General features: G+C 52.3%; 4 protein-coding genes across 4 annotated transcripts; 2 read left to right on the top strand and 2 right to left on the bottom strand.

The window, feature by feature from the left end:
* Window positions 1–690: 690 nt before the first annotated feature.
* J4E83_004553 (uncharacterized protein) lies at window positions 691–1,225 on the bottom strand (the record flags this gene model as incomplete). Its single annotated transcript, XM_049331481.1, has 2 exons — window positions 691–992; window positions 1,219–1,225. 2 exons carry the CDS (start codon window positions 1,223–1,225, stop codon window positions 691–693), a joined length of 309 nt encoding a protein of 102 aa, XP_049189255.1.
* A 5,559-nt stretch (window positions 1,226–6,784) lies between these two features.
* Window positions 6,785–7,419, top strand: J4E83_004552 (uncharacterized protein; the record flags this gene model as incomplete). The annotated part of the gene is made up of 3 exons (XM_049331480.1): window positions 6,785–6,904; window positions 6,956–7,187; window positions 7,247–7,419. 3 exons carry the CDS (start codon window positions 6,785–6,787, stop codon window positions 7,417–7,419), a joined length of 525 nt encoding a protein of 174 aa, XP_049189254.1.
* A 1,851-nt stretch (window positions 7,420–9,270) lies between these two features.
* J4E83_004551 (uncharacterized protein) lies at window positions 9,271–13,495 on the bottom strand (the record flags this gene model as incomplete). The annotated part of the gene is made up of 3 exons (XM_049331479.1): window positions 9,271–9,562; window positions 9,620–9,724; window positions 9,777–13,495. 3 exons carry the CDS (start codon window positions 13,493–13,495, stop codon window positions 9,271–9,273), a joined length of 4,116 nt encoding a protein of 1,371 aa, XP_049189253.1.
* A 1,267-nt stretch (window positions 13,496–14,762) lies between these two features.
* J4E83_004550 (uncharacterized protein) lies at window positions 14,763–18,024 on the top strand (the record flags this gene model as incomplete). The annotated part of the gene is made up of 3 exons (XM_049331478.1): window positions 14,763–14,891; window positions 14,944–16,764; window positions 16,813–18,024. The coding sequence occupies 3 exons, from the start codon at window positions 14,763–14,765 to the stop codon at window positions 18,022–18,024; spliced, it is 3,162 nt and encodes a 1,053-aa protein (XP_049189252.1).
* Window positions 18,025–18,252: the final 228 nt, after the last annotated feature.

Below are 18,252 nucleotides of genomic sequence, written 5' to 3'. Positions count from 1 at the left end.
GGGTGTGCAGATCGTCCAATGGGCCGCGGGAGCTGAACATGCTTCGGTGGAAGGCAGCTAATGGCAAATAGTAGCGGCCGAGCGCGTCCCGACTAGGGGCCGACGAGGCTTCAACTTCGAATGTTCAAGAATAAGCCGCACGGGCACGGGATTGGGCGGATCAGCTGGATTATCCCGCAGCACGTCGTGCAGTCGCGAACAGAAGATGGAGTCAGTCATTGTGTGCGCCTGGAAGACTGTAATCATTACCAGCGCGTTCTAAAGTAAGAGAGTTGAAGTGGTTTCACGCCAAACAAGCAGGGCAGGCTTTCCAGCCTGGTATCATCGATGTATGTAGTTTCATAGCACCTCCCTTTAAGGGGATACATCAACTAAATATCTCCAGAGAGAATGCATTCACAGTTACTTGTCAGTACAATTTAGCACTAATGCTACAGATCTACTAATAGTTGTAAATGCCGAAATAAATTATGTTATTAAACAAAGAAGTTTCCAAACTGTGAGAATACACTACAAATAAACCAGGCCATGTCTTCGGTGTGAACAATCGATGTTTGCAGGAAGGTTTTCTTGAGGCGCGAGTCGGGAAAATGTCTGGTACACGACGCGTCAGGTGCATGGCTGGGGCTACCGTGCGAACGACGGGCGCTGGGCAAGTGTCCAACAGCGTACATTGATGACAGTGTTCTCCTACAAAGCAGCGAGCAGTCCGACCATGGCAAGTCCAAGACCCACTCCCGCGCCTGCAGTCTGGATGGGTGCTGCTCCAGTGTTGCCAGCCGCTGATGCTGAAGTAGCGGAGGCGCTTCCTGAAGGGGTCATGGAGGCGGTGCCAGACACTTGTGTGACAGAGGAGTTGCCGGCAGAAGGGGTCGCGCTGCCAGACGGTGTCGCGCTGCCAGATGCTGTCGCGCTGCCAGACGGGCATGAGGGTTGGGTGTTGACGTCGATGTTCTGAAGTTTGCAAATCTCGACACCGAACTGAGTGGTCGCTGTGATACTTGTTAGCTGGGACGGGACGCGAAATGGCAAGCGACATACCAGCGATATCCGACTGTGAGCAAGTAGCGAACACACAGCAAGACACAGCGTCGATAATCTTGCTCTCGCAAATGCATGCAATGTCAGTAGCACCGCAGCTGCCCAAGTTGCCACCGAAGCAGGCTTGCTGCGTTTTCTTTAGCTTTCGTTCGCAGGTAGTCATGGTCGATGACTTACAGCACATTGCGGGATCTGGTCAAGAAGACCTTGGGCCAGAGCTGTAGAGCTCAATGCAGCGGCAGCGGCGATAATGGAGAAGCGCATGTTGGCAAAGTTTGGTTACTTGAAAGCGACTGTGAAGTGTGATCAACGATGAGGTTTGCTTTAGACTGACACGAGATGGAAGCCGCGAGGGGAAGCATGGTTTTGAAGGTATCCGCCGGTCTGTGGCAGCGCCCTGCCAGAGACCTAGACCTACGATGGCTGCCAATTTACAGCTGAAGCATGCTTGGTCCCTACCTGATTGGCGGTTCGTTCCACCATTTGACTTCCCTATTGGCAGACTTCTCCACAGACAAGCCGATCCACATGCTTGATCCCAAATCCGGCGCGCACGTCCCTGTTTTGGATCCGTGTTGGGCTAAGATCGGAAGTAAGCCGGGGATCGGCTCAATTGCTGGAGAGACTGCTGATTGGTACTGGCCTACCAGCCCGACTCAAGGCCACCTGGGCAGGCACTAATCTGAACCAAAGGCGAACTCCATTGTCGCGAAAGCGACCGCCGTGTTCTGTTCATACCCGAGCACGGCCCGAATAAACCCAAGTCGATACCAGCACGTCGTCAGGTGTGAGACGGTGCAGGAAGCTGACGTTAGGGACGTTGATGAGTTTAGGGCAACAAACTCAATCACCCTCGTCAAACAACATGAATGCCGAGCATTATATAACTTTGGGCGAGTATTGTACCACGTAGGTTGCCGCACGCCACCTAATGCGGACTGCAAACGCGAAAACTTAAACACGGTAAGGGCATCACCGGAAGCCCACAAGTTAACACTTCGTGAGTAAACTTTGGAAGTGAGAGGACAGAGCGTTCGCCGCAGGAGCTTTGATCACCAACAGCCTCCCCTACGATAGTTGCCTCCAAGACTTCGACCACCGGCGCCTTAGCAGATAGATAATGGCAAGTGCAATGCAGCTCATTCTAAATGTCGCCAAAGACCTCAACAGTAAGATTATAGACTCTTGATGCTATCAAAACCGGCCTCGGCGAGGCTTAGGGGCCGGAGTTTTCGGAGAAAAACATAGAAGACGGTCGTGATTAAGATTGCGATTAGCGCAAATGGCTTAGGGCGAGCGATTGTTGTTAGGAAACCTCACAGGGTGATGTCCGTTATGCCGAAGCTGACGATTTCTGGCATTCTGGAATGATTTATGTTGGTAAGCCGTGCGGATCTTGATCGCGCGCTTCAGAGTGTTCCAGTGGTAAGGAGTAAGCGACGGTGGGCGAGAGGGTGGGCGCCAGCAGGTGACGGTACCTAGGTAGCCAACAACATATCGGAGGTCGGCATCTTGTAAAGTTCGCAGACCATACTGTTTCTTCAGCTTGGTGTTGGTGCCACGAGGAGAGAGCAAATCGGTCTAGTCCGAGCTTACCTAGGTAGCTGGTTGAGGGGTGGTTACTGAAGGCAGGAATGTGCACGGTCGTGTTCTCGAAAATATGAAACTGAATCGAAATCATGCCATTCTGAACACGAAGCTGTCAATCAGCAATGCTATGAGCCTTCAGCGCCTAGATGAGTCGTTTACACATTCTCAAATGGAACAAGTTGACTCCACTACAGCTTCGAGCTTGTGTTGGAGATCCGGGGTTGCTAGTTCAAGGTGTGCTAAAAACCGGAGCTATTCTCGGACCTTCTTATCCACGAACGTCATTTTCTTATCGCTTGATGAGACCCTTCCACGTGCCTTCTAAACCCCTCTTTCATCCAAAGCGCGCAATTATCGACTGTTCAGCATTTTCATCGCGCTCTTGTTCATCGCGAGATCTTTGGGTTGAAAGCGAAACGTCTTCTGAGTATGGGTGTGTCGCCTGTTCAGTCGGGTCTGCGCGCGTAGACACCGCGCGTAGACATATGGCCAAGAAGGAAAAGTTCATCGCAACAATTCGCATTGTTATGCGACTGAAGAGTAGGAAGGAACAATGGCACAACTGCGATCGTACTGAGACCTAGTTCCGATCCATCTGACTCACCTCGCCCAACAAACGCTCGACAAACGTCTACGACGACATCTACAAATACACAACTTGTCAACTGGGAAAGGACTCTCCAGCAGATCTGATGAATTGGTGAATGAGTGGTTAGGCTGGTAAACTTCACTAACTGACTAAGCCGTCGTAAAATAACTACGTAGATGGCTGCGTCTTCTGCAGGGCAGCGAAATGAGTGTCTGAAGGAACAATAAAGGCCTCACGAATACCCTGGCGCAAGCGAGACGCCATGGCCAGTATGTCACTTCCCAAGCAACGGGCCACTCACGACTCCCACATTTCGAGCAACGATGCTCTCACAAGAGGTACTACTGTCTCCACACATGATGCATCTCAGCCCGACATAGAGCTATGATTAAGATCTGAGTCACTGGTTAGCTTCAAATCATATCCGCGGTCGATAGAAGCCTTACCACTGCTGGATCGAGACCACCAGCAATCCGAACCTTCCAAGAGCTTCTGTCAACTTGACTGAGGTTGGAGATATCGTTTGACTCCTGCAACAGCAGTTCGGCGATACAGACGTCTTTGGAGAATACCCTAGTCGTAATTGCGCTCTGGTCCTTCTGCCGAACCTGCAGCACCACGTCGTCTTCCTTGTCTTTTCCGGTGGGAACGACCATATCAAGATCCGATCGGCGGCCAGAAGAGACATGTTTCAGCTCCGCTATGCGCTGACCATCTGGATTTTCCACCGTCCAGAGGTTCTTCATTGCCGACCCGTGATGTCGTAGATCGAAGATCGGCACACCCGAAGTGTCTTTCACCTGTCGACGCCATGACCAAGACTTCATTGGCCCAGGTCCTCCTCCAACGAAGAGCTCTTGGCCTTTCTCATCCACAACGGTGACGTTTGAAAACAATCGATCGTGGCATCTGACATAGATGCTGGTCTCTTCATTCGCGATGGGGGCATCAGAGATCTTAAAAGGAAGTGAGCAGAACTCGAGAACTGCCGCCATGTCGACTGCCAACTGAACAATGGATTTCGAAAGACTTCAGGGGTAAACTGGGTGCGAAGATTCGCAGTCGCAAAAGCTGAACAATGCGACAAGACAGATGGGCAGGCCTCAACAACCCCTCGGTGAAGAAAGAGAAGAATGCAGGTCGGAACTCGCATGCGCCATAAGAACTAACTGCGCAACTCAGCAACTCTTGGCTAAGACAATGTGACTCGCTATACGCGATCTGCAATGTCATCCCTTACACAAGAAACCCCTCGAAGCATCGCAATCGAGTTCAACCGCTGCCTGGACCGCTTGTCCATCAGCACGTGGTCTCGGCATAAGCCGCCAGGGCAGAATTATCCGCATGCACCTCTTGTTGCCTTTTCCGCAAACGACTTGAACTCGCGGCATGCGTCTGGTATCAAGGATAGCGCAAGGGTAATGTCTCGGTGATTATAAATTTCATGTTGCTGCAAGCCATGTCACGCTGACCGGCTGCCAGCTGCATTTACCCAGACGATTTCCTATTTGCGCTTCAGCGCAGATCTTTTCTGAAGACGGACAATACCAGTGCACCGGTGTCTCTCCCAAATCGGAATTCCGAATCCAATCCTTGTTCTAGTTTCTCCATTATGGTGATGGTATTCTCTAGCTACGCCATTCCCATACCACCTGCGGGTACCGGAAGCGGAGATGAGTCAGCGATTTCACCTCAGACTACGGCCTGATTCATCGTGCTCGTCGCTCCTCAGGAATGAGCGAATACAATAACTCTGGGTCTTTCGTACATCATGTCCTTGCCACCGCTTCATTCTGGTATACGACTCCAGCTCTGTTCTGACACACACGGCCTCGACCAAGGGATCGTCAACACCCTCGATCTCTTGCATTAGACGACAGAGATGCCAGCATCTTCTCGACGAACGGCCAAGCAATCCCAAAGCGGACGATTACGCTGCTACTTGCTGCGCCTCTTACCCATCTTGTCCACTTTGAGCACACCATTGATGATGTGGAAAGGGCTTTCGGCTCTTACCGCTTCTTCAGTGCCAATGGTATCTGTCATCTCAGAGTCGATGGCACCCGCTTTTCATAGAGGGGATTTGCTCTTCCTGTCCAATCGGAGCAACCACATCCAAGCTGGCGAAATACCAGTCGTATGGTTTGCTGGCAGAGCTTTGCCAATGGTTCATCGGGCGATCAAAGTCTCTGACATTGGTGGAGATGATGATAATCTGTCGCCAAGGTAAGATAACCTCACAGCTTCGGCATGGCGACATCACATCTAACGTAACATAGGCAGTTTATAGTCACTAAGGGTGACAATAATGAAGTCGATGACGTTTCCATGTATCCTGATGGACGGACCTTCGTAACGAGAGACGAGATCATGGGCCTGGTCGTGGGATACATACCGTACCTTGGATGGGTTTCCATTGCACTTCAGAAGATCCTCGCGGCAAAATATCTCGTACTGTTGCTCGTAGTTGCTGTTATATTTGCCGGCTAGCTCAATAGTAGCTCCCTTCTTGCTTCACTTCTCGGTATCAGTGTTCTCCGCAAGCCCGAATGTTAGCGTACCAGTTCAGTCTTAGCCATAATCTTTTGCACAAGTCTGTGTGTCTCGTATACGCATGTAGATGTCATAGGTAAATTAGATGGCCTGTTTAGTAGTGGGGTGGGGCGCGTCAGGCACTTCCAACGTAAGATAACACACGATCATAGATCTTGTAGGAGGTTACTTTCATGCGTACTGAACCAAGGAATTTACCGAGCTGTACTCATGTAAGACAAATCCTTTACCTAACGACAGTCGTTTATACCATTCTGATGAGATGACATGCTTCGCGGCAACACCGATTGGACATGAGACCTTGTCAATCGAGCATCGAGATGCCGCCTGAGGGTACCTCGGGATTGATGTAAACCCATTAATGGATATCCAAGCAAAGTATAGTGATACGCACACAATGTGCAAGTGTTGCAACCCTCGTGTAGCTGGTTAGAACTTACATTGGTAAAGATATGTAGCTCCGTCGCATCTCCTCTCCTGCCTCCATTACCTTGTAACCCTTGTTTCACAGCTATGATACGATTTCCCTATGCCAAATCTATCAAGGATAGTAAGACACGATTAAATCACGCAATTCGATGGCTGTCTGGATGATACCTCACCGGTAAGGCATCTCGAGAATGTTTTACTTCATGCCTGCACGACCCAAGGCTTGGGCGTCCCACGATCATCTCTCAAAGTCATGGATACGGGTGGATGATCTCGAAAAGCTCATCCGTTCCATCCTTGATAGGTCACAATCACTGAAAACCCTCATCGACGGAGCTATTTGACTAAACAGCCCCCAATTGCTGCACTAAACGAAGCACCTGTCTTACATGCAAGTAAGCCTTTCAATCGTAATCTGACGTACAGCTTGAAGGACAGCTCTTGAGAATATCACCTCCAGGAAGGCAGACCAGGTATAAAATCTGCTTGCTCCACCGTAGAACTGTGTTTCCAGCACGTACATCTTCTCATCATCCAAGGCAACAAGTCCAGCAAAGAACTCTTCAACCCAATATCATCGATATGTTTTCCAACGCCAAAAGCCTCATTGCTCCCATTGCCCTTCTGGCACTGGCTCAGCACTGCCCCGCGCCCTTCCTCGCCGCCATTCCTGCTGCTACCGCTGCAGGCATTGGCGCTGCCGTAGGCCCATCATTCCCAACCACGGCTGTAACCCACACTAACATGATATAGAGCGCAGCTGTTTCCGCAGCTGGCACCGTCGCCGGCACCGTCGTGACTGCGATTAACGGCAAGAGGGCCCGCGATGGCACCCAGGTCATCCACGCCCGCGACAACTGGGCTGGACTTCACAGCTACGTCTCCAAGCGCCAGGATGAGGAATTCGGCACTGGAACCGCGTGGCAAGACTGCGCCGATCAGCTCAAGGGAGCTGACGTGACTTTCGAGGGCACCGGTCCTGGTGGTAAGTCCGATCTGCTCTATTACTGCGACATATCCATGTACTAACGTTATGTTTTCCAGTCATTCTCGTCAGCGGTATTCCCCCTGCCTGCATGACTTTGGCCACTGTCATTACTGGCAAGTTCAACGCTGGAAACCCTGTACCCCAGGGAACTGACTCCATCTCCTTCACTGGTCTTTCCAACGAAGACGTTCAGGCTATCCAGGATGCGCTTGATGCCAGGCCTACTTAGATGTAACGCCCAGATCTCACTCTCAAGCTCTTGGTGAAAGTGCGCTTGGTTGAACTGTTGTAGCTTTCTTTTCGGTTGATCACACACTCGTTTGGTTGTACGTACATGCGCTGAAGTAGAAAAAGAATCTTGGCCAAGATATGCTCGTCCCTCAGTTGGTGATGTAACAGTCCCTAATGCCATAAGGCATTTAGACACTGAAGACTTTTGATAATGGTGTGAAAGTTATGGAGATGCATTAAGAGAGGCGTACGTGTTCCTGTACGTCTAGATACATGCTCAGATACAGTCGTCAGCTTTAGCATGTGAGGATCTCTTTCCGTCTGGGTGACGCCTCATGGCATGCTGACGATCTGCGTCAGCTTGCGAGGATGTTCTGCCGATAAGAAGAGGCAAAGCCCCAAATGACTTCGCTTCATCCTCCACCAACCTCATCCACACCATACTATCATGCCTCTCCACCTCTTCATCCCCATAATTTACCTAGCCATATCAATCCTGATCTTCCACTTTGCACTACACTGCCACAGTCAGACCCATCGTTACTACTTCCTACCCTTCTTCCTCCTCTTTGCCTCACTCTCCATCACATCCTCCAAACACTTCATATGGATACCCGGCCTGACAAGTCTGTGGACTCAGGCCATGGTACTCAATATACCGCACATAATGTGTCTACTTTACATACGAAAATGGACCTTTCCGCGCCTGCCTGCTACATCACCGCCCCTCAGTCGATTTGCTCGGTTGCAATACCAGTGGAAAGCAACCTATCGCTTGTGGGGTAATCCGCAACTCATCGGTGTTAGTCCAGAACCGAAAATTATCAGCAGCTCAAACGAACAAGATCAGCAAATTTCAGTCTTCCTATTCTTACGACTAGTAAAACTGCCGATCTACTACTACCTCAACTTCACCATCCTACCCGCTCTCGTCAGCGCAATCTTCGGCGAGATATATCCCGAGGACGTCTCTGAAGAGAAACAAATGCTACTCCGACGCTGGTACGAAATCTCTACGCGAGACGTCCTGACCCGGGCCTACGTCTCGGTCCTCTGGATCTGGCAAAGCGTCGTGTACCTAGACGGAAACAACGCGATACTAGCCAGTCTCTTTGTCAGCATCGGCCTGGACCGTCCTTGTGATTGGCCTCCGCTGTTTGGAAACCCGACGTCTATTACTTCTTTGAGAACATTCTGGTCCCGATTCTGGCATAAGATTGCTCTTCAGCCGTATACGTGTATCGGAAGAGCTCTTGCTCGCCAGCTCAACCTCCGTTCCGACTCCTACGAATGCAAAGCGTTTGTTGCTCTTGTCGTGTTTGGGCTTTCTGGGGTATCTCATGGGGTTGTGAGTTGGCAGATAGGTCGTGATGGATGGACAGACATCTGGTGGTTTATGATCAACTTCTTCGCTTGTTTGGCGGAGACGATCTTCTTGCAGCACTTCCTGCCTGCATTTGGTTATCAGAGAGAGCTGAAGTCAGTCAAAGAGAGTTGGTTCGGCGCGTTCATCGGACGAACATGGGTTTTCGCGTTCTTGTTCTGGAGTGTTCCCAAGTGGCAGTATCCGGCCATGTACAAGGACGCGCTCCAGGCAAGACAGATGGCAGTATGGAGCTTGATATTCTCGAAGATGATTACGAGCGCCGAACGGGGCTGAGCGGAAACCAAAGTCCATTTCTCAGTATGCAGCTTGATATGGTAAAATGCTAGCGATGCGGTTAGAACTGCTGTAGAAGCCACATACTGTACAGAGACTCCACACGCCACCCACTAACACCAGTCCATGCAACGAATGCGAAATGCTTAAACAGCCTCCCAATTTGAAAGCGAATGACTGCTCTCATCTCTACTCTTTCTCAGCATCCATCGCCGGCGGCGGCAAGCCGGCGGGGCTGATCTCCTTGTTTAGCGCCAAGCGCTCCGGACTCACGATCTCTCCTGGGCTGATGATGTTGCCATGTGCATCTGCAATAGGAATGTGAGAGGCATCTTCGTCTCTCTCATCTGATCTACCGCGCTCTTCGCTCTCGGTCATGTTGTGCTCTTTGCCTTTCACGCTGCTGCTGCTGCTACGCTCAAAAGCTTCGGGAACCTTCTCGCTAAGGTCAATGGCGACGAAGGATTTAGGTAGTTTGACACTAAATCATATCAGTATGGTTTTCTGACGTAAATTGAGGGAGGTGAAATGCGCTTACGTGTGGAATTTTGCCCGAAGAGTCTCGAGAACTTCTTTCCAGTCTTGGTGGAGAGTGAGACTGCGACGTGGTGCAAAACCGATCATATGGCGTGAGTCCAGTTGTCTGCCCATGTTAGCGACTGTCGTATTGCATTGCGTATATTCATTTGACTTACACATCGAGCGGAGCAAAGGCGTGACATCCTGGCGATAGAGTAATGCGAATGCTGTAGTTGAAAGTATGCGGTTTATCGTCAATACTAGCATTCTCCGATTCGTACAGCTCGAAGTTGATCTGTGACAAGTAGTCGAGCTCTGGGATAGCATTGCGTTCGATCTTGGTCTTGATACCGCCCTCCAGGATGCAGTTGAGCAGTGTGTAGATATGCGACTCCTTGGTGAAGTAGAAGAAACACTTGGGCATGTCCGATGCCTGCAGCTCTTCTAGGTCTCCAACGATCTCTTTAAGAAGTGGTAACGATGTGAGCAAGCCAATTTCTAGCTTCTCCTCACTCTCGATACCGTACTCCTGTGGCCCGATGTAATCGAACAGAACCTTGCACAAGTGATACATCTCGCGCAGCTTGACCAGTCTCGCATCGGTTTGCGCTTTGGAGGCTGCAGTACCCAGACCTGAGTACAGCTTGAAATAAGACTCGTGTACATAGGACGGAGGCGCTGGGGCTTTGACGGTAATCTCAGACTTGCGCCTGAAACCCATACGGTGGGAGAGGCTACCGCGGTCATGGGTCTTCTCCGCGCTCTGCTCCTTTGCCTCGGCCTTAAGCTGGGCATCTGACGGTGTCGGACCGACGGGTATAGACTTGGCTGAGCTGTTGTCGGGTGTGGTCTGCTTCGATCCGTCTGCGACCGAGTCTTCATCCACAAAGCTGGCATCGGGAGTGAATACCCATTCAAGGAAGGCGCGGTTATGGAGAGCGTCGAACTTCATAGTATCGTATAGCTCAGAAATCTTGCTTGGATCGACTTTGTCTGCGTCTCCAAATTCCTTGAACAGCTTCTCCCATCGCTCCTTGAACAACTCTGGCCCTTCATTACAACACCAGCGTGTTTGGATGTGATTGACGTTAGTGTACTGAGACTGCCCTGTCGTTTGTCCTTCCGATGGTGGAGAGTTCAATGCAGCTAGTGAAGAAATGGCTTCTGACTCAATCTTCTTGAAGTTGTGGTTCATGACACGCTGATGGAACTTGATCAAATCCACAACCTGCCGAACGACAATGTATGGCTCTGGTACGTCCTTTGGCCATGCGAACTGAGGCGGAGCTTTGTCGCCTGCGCGTAGCAAGGTCTTGAGCTTCTTCTTGACTTTGTCCATGACGTCCTTTGCCGCGTTTGAGTCATCTAGAAGGTCCTTGCGTACTGAGATGTGTTCGGACTGGTACTGCTCCTTCTCCAAGAATGACGCCCCGAAGATTTGTGCGCTGGTGGTCACTCGTCGCTCTGAACTGCTGAAGATGTGGACATCATCTAATACGTCCCTGTTCATCAGCAAAAGATCGTTGCGGAAGTTCGCGCCCATGTCCTGCGTTTGATGTCTAGCGGAGTGCGTCGGTTCGCCTCCCCATTTGATAATCAGTTGGAGCTTATCAAGGACCATGTTGTTATCTTGCGCAGTGATGCGAGACAATGTAACGCCAGACATGGAATCACTTCGGTTCTTGAGTAGCTCTGGTTCGTCCTCGCCGGCAGCGGCAGTCTTTTCCGTGCCCTCAGCAGTTGTTGACTCTGGCTGTGGAGCTTCCGGTACCTCTTCGGGTAGAGTCTCTCCCGGTAGCAACTCTTCCTTACGTCTTTTGCGGAACATGGGCTTGATCTGAACTTTGGTTCCAGGCCAAGCGCCCTTCTTGTTCAGATACAGTTGCAGCTCGCGCAGCTTCTTAGTGTCCTCGAGACCTTCATCTAGAGCTACCTTGACTGCATCACTCACGCTCTGCAACGCTATCTCACCGATCAGCAATACTTCAGCCTGGTGGCCCTTGAGCAAGTCGACGAATGGTTTAGAATGGAAGGTGTACTTGAACTTCTGTTTCGGGGTCCTGTCCGCATGGCGAATGACTGACACAACACCTTTAAGCTTCCATTGCGCCGCGGTTGCCGGAGGAGGCACCTCCAGATGATCTTCCGACATTGACCTTTCCTGTTCAAGATGCAGATCGTCATCGTCATCGAAGGCAGGCGGAAGCGTAATCTCAGGTTCCGACATTGGCCCTTCTGGGGTCGAGGTAGAAGTAGTGGTGATTGTTGCGGGACTTAGCACTGAGGCGGGGTTGGGCTTCTCGAAACTAGGTGAGGATGCTATGGGCGTAGAGCTGAGTGATGTGTCAGGTGACGAAGGCATCGTGTTGGACTGCCGCATATGTTGGAGATTGTGAGCATGGTTGCCCACCCTTGACATGCTCGGACTCTTGAACAGCTTTCCAAGCGTCTTGCGATGGCCCGAGGCGCCCTTTATAGAATTGCCAGCACTATCTGTACCAGCTTGGGCATCTGCAGCCGCGTGTTGAGCGGCGTCTTTGCGTTGTTTTCGCGCAATTTCCTTCAAAAACATCTCCTTAAGAATGTTGGCCGCCTTGTCGTAATAATCACCGTTGTCTTTCACGAAGCTCCATCCGTTGACGTCGATAACATAGCTCTGGTCTCCAGTGCGCAGTAGATCGAATCCACACACTCGTTGTCCAAACCCTTCTGAGATCTTAGCTGCTATCGCTGCCTCGGACTCGCTCAGTTTTGTAACATAGCGGACTTCTTTGCCGCTAGGATTGCGCTTAACAAGACCGTCAACGACAGGTGACTTTCTTGTTTCGGCATGGCAAAAGGTTGGTCCGACCGTATATGCTTTGACATCCTCAGAGTTTTCTACCTGGAGAAATTGCTCATAGATGTAACTGCCTGTCGGTTCAAGGATGCCCCTGGGTACTTCGAGAGTTTCATCCTTTTCTGAGCTCTTGTTGTTGATCTTCCTGAACAGCCTCCGGCCGCCGCCTCCATCTTTCTTGTGGAAGTAGATGTGTATGTTATGGTCTTCGCCGCTCACTGGCTTCTCAACGAATGGTTTGGTGAGGGTAACGCCGTCGACGCGGATCGTGTTGTTGTCGTCGATGAGTTCAACGGATTTCGGTGCCGGGGAGCCTCCACCAGTGCCGTCTTCGGGTCCTTCCAGCCTCAGGCCTGTTCTTTCGTACAGGGCTTTCGCGAACTCGGCCGATGGCAGCTTGGGCCCACCGTCGCGACTGACATCAATACGTTTCGGCGTAGGAACGTTGAGCTTATCCAGTATACCAAGACACAGACGGCGATCCCACAGCACCTGCTGCATGGGCAGGTCGTTTACGCAGAAGGGCTTTCGCAATTTGGTGTAGGCAATTGCCTTATCCAGTGGGAAGCCATCGGAGAAGAAGGAGATGAGGAAATCGCACACAGGCCAGTTCTCGACGGCCTCGTCCAAGATGATCTTATCGCCAAAGATCTTGACTTCAAACTCGTCCACCAGCTTGCCGAAGATGTTGCGCGCAGGCTTGCTGCGTGCCTTTGACTCGAGCGCACACACGCCGATTATGCCCTTGGTCGGCTTCTTCTCTCTCATCTCCCGGCTTGCCGGACTGCTACTGGTCGCCGTGCTTCCGCTGATGCGTCTCTGTGCCGTCCGACTTCGCGAGCGGCGGGGCTGCGTCGATAGAGGGGGCTGTCCAGCGTGGGGAGAGGCGGGGTGGGCCGGGGCGGTGTTGGGGCTCGCCGTCTGGCCGTTGGCGGGCTGGTCTTGGGGGAAGAGCAATTGCGTGGGCGAGGTTTTGGTGCCGAGACTGCCATTCTGGCTCGAGGTAGTGACGGAGAGCGACGAGGTGGCCGTCGTGGTACCGTGTGGGTTGTCCATCCTGGCTGGGTAGAGTTAGTGGGTCAACTTGGACTGTCTGGAGTGTGCATGTGAAAAAGCTCATGGCGCAGCCGTGGTGGCCCATGACGTACGTACCGTCTGGTTCTGAGCCCGACACGGAACTTTTTCCACTCCAACTGTATCCGCGGTTGGAGATGGCAGAAACGAATGAGGATATGGATAGTCGCTTCGACTCTGTTGCTGCAGTGCCCGCGTCAGATCGCGGCTGTCGGAAAGAATCCGGCAGCAGCAGAGGATTAACTGGGGCGCTTGCAAGACTTCCCCGGGTGCTCTCTAGCGTGGGCGTGGCATCCGAGTCGTCGAGAGCGGAGCCAGACCAGGCATGTCCAAAATACTCAAAGATGCTGCTATCAGATGCCTTGGACGGGCGGCGTGCGGGCAGGCTCTGTCGAATCGCTGCGGCACCGAGCGAGGGGACGGACACGCTGGGACGCTCTACATTGCGCCCGCCCGTCTCAGGCTCGCTCGATCTTGCCTTTTGGCCGCCTGCGGACGCGCCGCTCGCACTGGAGAGCTGTCGCCATGATCGTGTGCTCTCGGAACTGGCTGTGCGGGAAAGTGGCTGCTCCATGCTACGCGGTACGCCTTGCACCCGTGCGCCGTGGGGGAAATGGACAGTGGACGTTTGGCGACAGTATCCTCACAGCGCCTTCGTTCTTTGGAGCGCAGTAGAAGATGAGTCTCTAGACATTAGGAAATGCGAAACACTTTCACGACGCGGTACGTCACTCAGCGCAACTTGGCAGCATGGTCGAATGCCACGATCTTAATGGACAGACTTGCATATGCTGTGCCGTTTCGAGCTCTAGATGTCCACCTTCGGGCTGCAGCGAGGCTACACGCGCGCCACGTGTTGCACATCACATCGGAACAGCGCCCGCCCAGGTTGACTTGTACCCAGGCTTCGGGGATACCCCGTTCCGCGTCCCCATGTTTGTAGAAGACGATCAGATGAAGCCGGTCATAGTCGATCGAATCCCTATGTCTTGAGAGCGCGTTATCGCTGATGTATACATGAGCTACAATGTAGAGAATAATTCACCATACAGCATGGAAACTTGTCGCTATTGTTTTTGCTATGCAAGGCGGTGGACCCTGAGTCGATCGCTTGGCGCCGTCACGCGATCTAATCTAATCTTATCTGATCATCTCATCTCCGCAAAAAAAGTTCTGGTCGCGTTCGCGGCTGCAACACCAGCCAGTTGATGCATGCGCCCCGGTCGTCCTTTCCCAACCTACACCCAACATGGCAGGCCCCAAGGTACAGCAGAGTGCCAGCAGCGGCCCAGTGACCAAGCGTCAGAGGACACGGCACGAAGGTGAAAAGCACGTCGCAACACAGATCCGCCAGTCCAAGATATTTGCGCCGTTCCGAGTAAGCTTCCATGGCGCGACCAAGCACTCGCGCACGACTGACTCCATGATAGACTGTTGGCCTTGTGTCGCCTACAAGTGTTCCATTTACAGCACTCCCGCTCGGCAAGACGACCTTCCAGATCACTACCTCGGTCGGCCGCTCTCTCCAAACGTACGACCTCAAGCGCGGACTCAATCTCGTCTTCATAACTCGACCGCAAACCCCCGAGGAGATTACTGCCACAGTAGCATGGAACAAGGTCGTCTTTGCAGCTTGGTCAAGCTACAAGAAAGAACACGAGCGCGGCGTGTGGGTATACCAGCGCGGGAAAAAGATTGCTGAGCTAGAGATACCACGCGGCGGCATACAGCGCATCAGAAAATTGGTCGTCCTCGGAGAATGGATAGTAGGATGCGGCAAGTACAAGATCGAGGTTTGGAGGACAGCTACCCGCGAGCACTACACGACCCTCCACGGCGCATCGTCCAGTGACCTCTCGGGCTGCATCTGCAACATGCCCACGTATCTGAACAAGATATTCGTAGGCCGAAAGGACGGCTCTGTCGAGATTTGGAACATCAGCACTGCCAAGCTGCTATACACGCTTCTCCCGCCAGCCGCAGACTTCGGCTCTGTGACCGCCCTACAGCCGACGCCCGCTTTGTCCCTCCTCGCTATCGCATACAAGTCCGGCCCAATTACAGTCCACGACATTCGCGCCGACAAGGAGGTTATGCGCCTGAACACAGGTGGCTCGCAGAAATACCCAGTGACATCAATTTCCTTCAGGACCGACGGACTAGGTGCTGGCGACGATGGTCGTGAAGACGGTGTCATGGCGACAGCCAGTACTCAGAGCGGCGACATTACCTTCTGGGACCTAAACAAAGGCGGTCGCAAGACCGGTACTTTGCGCGGAGCTCATGGCCCACCCCCGGCTGTCAGCGGAGGCGTAGGTGGCGGCATAAGTAAGATTGAATTCCTCGCTGGACAGGCTGTCATTGTGTCTAGTGGCTTGGACAACTCTTTAAAGACATGGATCTTCGACGAAACACCCTTCTCGCCCCTACCGCGCATCTTGCATTCCCGTGGCGGCCATGCTGCGCCAGTTTCCACTCTTCGCTTCCTCCCCTCCAATTCAGATGGCTCCGACGATGTCGGCAAATGGCTTCTTAGCTCGAGTCAAGACCGAAGCTTGTGGGGCTGGAGTTTGCGACGCGACGGGCAAAGCACAGAGCTCAGCCAGGGTGCTCTTCAGAAGAAAGCGAAGAAGATGGGCCTCTTGAACGGAAACGCCGAGACTTCCAAGCACCATATCAAGTTGGAAGACCTGAAAGCGCCAGCCATCACCTGCATGGCTTGTTCTCTCAACCGCGACGGCGGCATGGGCGCGATGCCTGGCGTATCTGGCATCTGGACCAATTCATCCAAGGTCAAGGGCCAGGACAAGAAAGCTACAGAGGTCAACATGACTGGATGGGAGAGCATTGTCACAGGACACGCTGGTGACAAGACTGCGAGAACCTGGTTCTGGGGGCGCAAACGGGCTGGTAGATGGGCATTCGAGACAGGCGACGCTACAGAGGTCAAGAGCGTCGCAATCTCGTCCTGCGGCACGTTTGCTGTGATAGGTTCCGCTGGTGGCTCCATTGATATGTACAACTTGCAGTCTGGCCAATTCCGTCGCAGGTTTCCCGCTCGACTCACTCCGGCGGAAGCCAAACAATACAAACTCCGACAACTACAGGCCGAGGAGGCTATGGACTTTGCAGAAGATTCGCCACGGAAGTTTGCAAAGGGCGAAGGCAAACACAAAGGAGCTATCACTGGTCTTGCCGTAGATGGCCTGAACCGTACGCTGATAAGCTGCTCCGATGATGGTAAAGTTAAGGTGAGTAACTTTTTCTCCCACTGCTGGTCAATACTAAATATCTTTTAGTTCTGGGACTTTGCTACCGGCATTTTATTTCACGAGATCGACTGGTACCCCATGACGAAGATTCACGGTCTACGCTACCACCGGAACAGTGATCTGATAGCACTGAGCTGTGACGATGGCTCAATCCGTGTATTGGACATTACCACCAAGAAACTCATTCGAGAGTTATGGGCATCGAAGTCCCATGCCGCGTTGCAGACTCTCGACTACACATTTTCAAGCGACGGCCGATGGATCATTTCTGCAGCCTCTGACTCCACAGTCAGGGTATGGGACTTACCGACGGGCCATCTTATCGACGCCATGAAACTTCGCCGAAAGGTTAACACAGTGGCCTTTTCACCTTCGGGCGAGTTCCTCGCTACCGGACTGGATGGCGAGGTTGGTGTGCACATTTGGACAAACCGAACACTCTTCACCCATGTTTCAACCCGCCAAATAACAGAAAATGATGTTGTCGAAGTGAATGCGCCGACAGCATCTGGCGAGGGCGGTGTCGCCGTCGTTGACGCTGCGACAGAAGAGCAGGCAGAAGACGAGGATCAGGATGAAGTTACAGTGCCAGTCATGGACCAACTCAGCGACAAGATCACAACACTCAGCTTGGTTCCGAAGTCTCGCTGGCAGACATTGTTACATCTCGATGTCATCCGTGCCCGCAACAAGCCCAAGGAGGCCCCCAAAGCGCCAGAGAAGGCGCCTTTCTTCCTTCCGTCTCTTGGTCAAAATCAGATTCAAGGGGCAGACAACACTGCTCTCGCACCACTCGACCAAGACCCTAAATCTCGCATCTCCAGCTCCGCGCTTGCTTCGCGTTCTAGCGCCGCCACGGCTACCGATGTGTTCAGCCGTCACCTTGCACATGCGACCGAAACTGGCCAATATACACCTCTCCTAAGCCACCTCTCTTCCCTTCCTCCATCGGCCGCTGACATCGCAATTCGCACCCTTGACACGACGGAGCCTTACACTGAGCTACGAACGTTCATTGAGGCGTTGACCGCGAGACTACAAGAACGTCGAGACTACGAGCTGGTGCAGGCTTGGATGAGTGTGTTCCTGCGACTACATGGAGACATCGTGGTCAAGGATCCTGAGCTTGTGGGCGAATTGAGGAAGTGGCAAGAGGAGGCAAAGAGGGAACGTGAAAGGGTCGGTGGGTTAGTAGGATATAGTGTTGGTGTGGTCGGATGGGTCAGAAGCGCAAGATAGGCTTCTGGTTGCATGTGCATGTTTAGCATATTTCGCAGCTGTCGCCTTGTTCTTGGCCTACCAGTTGACACAGAATCAATAATTACGGTACTCCTTACAGTTTCAAGTTAAGAACTTTCGATGCTCTCCAGCATGACTTCGGTTATATCTCAGACGTATCTTGCCCCACTGTCGTCTGATGTAGAGCAGGTGTTGCGCCCGCTACAGACATTGAGATCTGCGCAGCCA

The sequence above is a fragment of the Alternaria metachromatica genome (assembly GCF_023757995.1).
Source record: "Alternaria metachromatica strain BMP 0045 chromosome Unknown scaffold_8, whole genome shotgun sequence".
NCBI classification, from domain to species: domain Eukaryota; kingdom Fungi; phylum Ascomycota; class Dothideomycetes; order Pleosporales; family Pleosporaceae; genus Alternaria; species Alternaria metachromatica.
This window is presented reverse-complemented; position numbering and strand designations above follow the sequence as displayed.